Raw genomic sequence first — 5,744 nt, forward strand, 5'->3', positions numbered from 1 at the left:
TTCAATGACGTCAGAGGTAAAGATAGATGTTGCAAGATGAGTCAATATATTATCTCTGAAATAGACTTATGTTGACATTACTTCCATTTATCTATTTATGTTATACTTTAGTTTGCCTCTCCTAGAAGTATAGTATTTCTATACCACGGCTGTGGGAGGTGATGTTTGAGGTTGAAGACCGCTGTTGCTTGTGCACTGGCTGGGTGTTAGTTGGTGGTGAGCAATTGTGAGGTGTTTGTTTTGTTTTGTGGTGGTGGTTTTTTTTTGTTTGTTTGTTCGTTGTTGTTTGTTTTTTTTTTTTTTTCTTTTTTAAATTCGTTATTAAACTGTCTTCATTTCATCCTACAAGTTTTCTCACTTTTATTCATCCAATTCAATTCTTCCCCCCATCTCACCCAGGGAGGAGATATGGAGATATCAAGCAGCTGTGTGGTGCTTACTTTCTGGCTGGGGTTAAACCACAACATTTTTTTTCTTTAGGAAACTGATGTTTTTGTTGTATTTCAGGTAAACTTTATAGGGTTGGGGTCACTGTTCAACAACAGTCAGATAGTCCCGCTCAACACTTGGCTTAACCTGTCATATGATAAATATTTGGATGTTTCAAACTTTAAACAGACCTTACCAATAACAGTAATTCACCGGAGATACGAAGAAATAATTTAAAGATATTTTTTCAAACATGCAGCAAAGCACGTGAGTGGATCTGTCTGTCACTGTGGACTAGAATTTTTCTAAGTGCCTAAAGTCTTTTCCGCTTCACTTCTCTTAGGTCATTGATTTGCTCAACTTTTTCCATCTTGAGAGAGTCTGTCTTAGAGTTTAAAAAATTGTTATATAGGTTATGAATTGAAATGCTTCAGATATAGATGCAGATTTCAATCTAGGTAAACAAAAAAGCCAACCCCAAACAACAACAACAAAAAAACCTACAATAATGCATGCAATAGAACAGATTTAATACTTAGAATATTTCAGTTGGAAGGAACTTAAAATGATCACATCTAGTCCAACTGCCTGACCACTCCAGGCTGACAAAAAGCTAAAGCATTTTAGTAAGGGCATTGTCCAAATGCCTCTTAAACACTAACAGGCTTGGTGCATCAACCAACTCTCTAGGAAACCTGTTCCAATGTTTGAACCACCTTCTCAGTAAAGAAATTTGAAACACTAGATCTCTTTTCAAGTCTTCTGATTTAATTGGTTTGTTCCAGATACTAGAACAGTAAAACTAACAATATTGCAGGAATATGGGGACTGGGGAGATGACAAAACACAATTCTTTGTATTAAGCTTGTCAATTATTCTTGTTGCCTTTAAGATAAGAACCAGAACAGTTGCTGAGTGTGTATGATTTTATGATTCTATTGCAGGAATGGGAGTTGAGGAGATGACAAATAGTAAGACTTTGCGTTAATTTTGTCAATTCTCCTTACCCTTAGGTAAGAACCAGAACAGTTGCTGAGTGTGTGGCTTTCTATTACATGTGGAAAAAGTCAGAACGTTACGATTACTTTGCTCAGCAAACGAGATTTGGAAAGAAGAGATATAACCATCATCCAGGAGTTACGTAAGTAAAATGTTCCTGGAATGTGTTTTCTGTTGCAAATCGTAAACATAGAAATTTTTTTTTTCCTTCCTGTCATTGCAGTGTAATGCTTCAGTGCTATGGCAACTGAAATTAAATTCATCATCACTTTTAGACCTTGTTTTCCTGTTAAATAACTCATTACGAATACCACATTCTTTAAGGGACTACATGGATCGTTTGGTAGATGTGATTACTTTGCTCAGCAAACAAGATTTGGAAAGAAGAGATACAATCATCATCCAGGAGTTACGTAAGTAAAACGTTATTGGAATATGTTTTCTGTTGCAAATCTTAAACATAGAAGATGTTAACTTTTCTCCTTCTGACATTGCACTTTAATGCTGAAGTGTCTATGGCAACTGAAATGAAATCCATCATTGGTTTTAGGCTTTGCTTTCCAGTTAAATAATGCATTATGGATGCAATATTCTTTTAGGGACTACATGGATCGTTTGGTAGATGAAGCAGAAGCCCTTGGTGGAGCAGTGCATTCTTCAGCTTTAACATCCAATACTAGGACAGAAAATATTCCTGATCAACAGCTAAGCATTCTGAACTCTATCACTGCCAACGAGCTGACAGGTAAATCAAGAAAAAAACCCCAAACCCTCTTTGTTGTAACTATGCAAACAACTATTTCATTGGCATTTGTGTCCGTCTGTTTTTCAGCATTGACAAATAGTGTAGCTACGGTCTGCCACTCTTCAGATGTGAGCTGCCTGGATGACACCTTTCCTCCTATGGACAGCTTGCCTCGAGCACCAGTTAATCATGTGCCTGTTGGAACGGAAGAGTTGCTCAACTTGCCTAGCAATGGTGAAAGTGATTGTTTTAATTTATTTGAGACGGGCTTTTATCATTCGGAACTAAACCCAATGAACATGTGCAGTGAGGAGACAGAAAGACCTGCGAAGAGGTTGAAAATGGGAATTGCTGTCCCAGAGTCCTTCATGAATGACGTGTCTGTAAATAACCTTGGTGTGGACTTTGAGAACCACACACACCATATTACCAGTGCCAAAATGGCTGTTTCAGTGGCTGACTTCAGCAGTCTATCTGCAAATGAGACAAACGGTTTTATCAATACCCACGCTCTTCATCAACATGCTGCCCTTCACTCGGAATGATTGTGGAAAACTAAACAAACAGTGGGTACTTTATGCAGTAGTAGTAAACTTGATGGGAGCTATCAGGTTTGCTTAGTCTTTCACTGGAAGTTTGAACTTTATGACATCAGTGATGTCTTTGTATGTATAGAACTATATCTTGATTTATCAAGAGTAATTTCTTTTTTTCAGTCCATAAATGTGGAAATGTCATAGGATGTTCGGCAGAGTTTGGGACTACAAGAACTCTGCAGTGCAGCTTTAAGCTCTGCTTCAGTTTTTTTTTAAAGCCTGTAGATGGAGGCCACCATTTCAAAACCAGCACAGAAGTTCTGAAAGGGTTGGAATGGCTTTTTAGTCTAAGTTACTTTTGCCGTAATAGATGCAGTGGAATAACAATGTTTACAGGTACCCATCCTGATCCCTGCTCAATGTAGCATTTTTTTTTTTCTTGTCAAGGCAGGGGTGGGTTTCTTTAATTTAAACTGCACAAACATACAAGGATGTTTTTTAAATCGAACCTTCTCTCATGTGATACTAAACTAGAGCACTTCAGTTCACAGAACAGCAAATTCATCTTGGCGGAAGCTAGCGCAAGGGACTTGACTACATGAGTAGAGTGTGAAGACCTACACTTTGATGCTGTTGCAAAACCATAGGCTGTGGCTATCTTACACAGAAGTAATTATGCTGCTGTAGGGGTCTGTGTACTTTGAACTTACTTCGTGGCTTAAACAGATGGTGGTTTAGGCTATATTGTATTCAGATGGGTTTTGTCCACGACTTTGAAGAGTGATGTAATCATGTACCTTAACTTTCCTAAGGCAGCTGATACTGCATAAAGCTAAAGTCTGCACACTAGGATTTACCACTTAACAAACAGTGTACATTTGGGAGACATCTTAAGTTGTTTGGAGCACAGCAGTTCAAAATGTTACCGTTTTGAGGGACTATCTAGTTGATATAGGAATAGTAGAACCTTGAAGTATGTACTGGAAAGTTTTTTCTTTAGCATGGGTTGCATTTATTTGTTTTGGCTCAAAGATGGCACTTCGCTACCTTGGTCACGTAGGAAAGGACGAGTAAAAATGTTTCCCATAAAAGCAAGTGTTTAACCTCAGTAAATTTTTTATTTTGAGCATTGAGTGCAATTTAGCCATCCAGGAGGATTGTCTTGCAAATGATTGTTCCAGTTCTCGTGGGAGAGTCAAACCAAACATGGTGTTGGCTTGTAACCTGTTGTAGCGTACAATCTGTGGGTTGTTTTACTGAGCATCTGAACCGTACTTCAGTAGGATTACCCCTTTCCCTCCATACTTTTTCTTTGCACTGTGTTTGTATTACCAATTAGTTGCCACTGATTTGTTTTCATTATTCAAGTGATTAAGCTTGCGTTGTTGATAGGTGTAATAGTTGCTTCAAGGTTATGCTGAGTAATTAGGAAGTAGTGACTTTAATATTTGAAAGGGAAGAGGGTATTTATTATGCATACTGTGAACTGCATTGACATCCTGAGTTTCCGATGCAGTGTATGGAGTTTTCTTTGCAGCATTGTCACAAAGATTGCTTCAGAGCGTTTATGCAATAGCACACCTACCACGTTAAACACAAACTAGTTTAGCACAGTGGGCAAAAGCAGATAAACTTTTGTAATCGGTTCTTGACTTACACTTCTGAAATACATAACTTTAGTAAGTACACAGTAAATAACAGGTAGCCTTGGTGCTGAGGTGTACTCTGGCATATTTAGCCAAGTTGTCAGCTTCTTGTTGCTGTGTTTTGTGCTGAACTTTGTACCTTGTTTCTTTTGTTTATGAATCAACACATTTTATGTGATTTTGTAAAATACTGGCCATTATCTTCCATTGTTACACACTCAAGTTATCTATGGGTTTACAGTGAGTGGCTGGTCTGTACAAAAATGATGATACAAGATGACTGAATGCTTATACCAGTTGCACTTAAATGAACATGCCCATACTCATTAGCTGATGCAGTAATATATTCAGTTTATCTATGCATTGCTGGGCTCTTAATGTAGACAGAGATTTGTCTAAGGTCTGGGTTGTCAGCGAGTTGAATGGACACTTTAGTTATTTAATAGACTTTTGACCAAAATTCAGAAAAATGGTATGAGAGAAAAATGGATTCCGGCTAGTCTAATGGATTTTTAAAATGCTGATCTTTTTTAGCCTGTTGGCTAGCTAGCTGGTATCGTTTACTTTTACTTCCTTGTTAAAATGAGGCAATAATTTGCAAGACTTTGTAAATATGTAAATTCTTCATATCTTTTTAGATATCTATTTCAATATTTTCTGACTACTTATGTGTATAGTAACATTTTTGTGCATGCTTGATGTGACATTCATAAATTTGTACCACTATGACTTTATCCATGTAAAATAGCTATTTATTGAACTTTTCTTTTAAAAGCTGGTCTTACTTATTTTTCTCTCGGTTTAAACATTTAATGGAGAACTTGTTACTGTTTATTAAAAGAATTGCGTTTTGAAAGTCAGCATGAAGATAACTGAATTGCAACCATATGAAGAAATTATATGACCTTGGTTCTTAGCTGGTGAAGCACAATTCTTATAACAAACTGTGATGAATTCTTTGCCCTTTGCCACACTTTCTCTTCGTAAAAACAAACCAAAAAATCCATAATGGGCAATTGCAGTGTTGGTAAATATATCCTTTCTATGTACAGGGAATCTGAAGAGGGTAGGTGATTCATTTAGAAGTGTAACTGGTGCTGTGATTATAGCAATACTTTCACTTCAGTTAGTCATACGTCATCTGCTCATGCTAGGTTTTTAAATGTTTAGTTTTCCTCTTGTCATGGTCAAACTGCTGCATTTACTTGAAGGATGTACAATACTGTTTGAAGAATACTAAATCGTGTACAATTAGGTCAATTAATTGTGCAGTTGTTTCCTTTTTTTTAATTATTAAAACTGAGGATCAGAAATATAGGAAAACTTCAGATCAAGTAGAACATAGTGATACTACTTAATTTAACCAAAGTCTTTAGTGAATATTTCAGC

At 36.8% G+C, this 5,744-nt stretch overlaps 1 protein-coding gene across 1 annotated transcript in view; it reads left to right on the plus strand.

Moving 5' to 3' along the window:
* Nucleotides 1-2,977, plus strand: part of MIER3 (mesoderm induction early response 1, family member 3) — a gene marked incomplete at its 5' end in the record, with an annotated part of 12,055 nt that extends 9,078 nt beyond the window's left edge. Inside the window, 3 exons of the mRNA XM_008937875.1 lie at nucleotides 1,443-1,570; nucleotides 2,028-2,173; nucleotides 2,261-2,977. Coding sequence (XP_008936123.1) covers nucleotides 1,443-1,570; nucleotides 2,028-2,173; nucleotides 2,261-2,718 — 732 coding nt within the window. The remainder of the gene's footprint in view (nucleotides 1-1,442; nucleotides 1,571-2,027; nucleotides 2,174-2,260) is intronic.
* Nucleotides 2,978-5,744: the final 2,767 nt, after the last annotated feature.

Source organism: Merops nubicus, unplaced genomic scaffold, assembly GCF_000691845.1.
Source record: "Merops nubicus isolate BGI_N331 unplaced genomic scaffold, ASM69184v1 scaffold12963, whole genome shotgun sequence".
In the NCBI taxonomy this organism is placed as follows: Eukaryota; Metazoa; Chordata; class Aves; order Coraciiformes; family Meropidae; genus Merops; species Merops nubicus.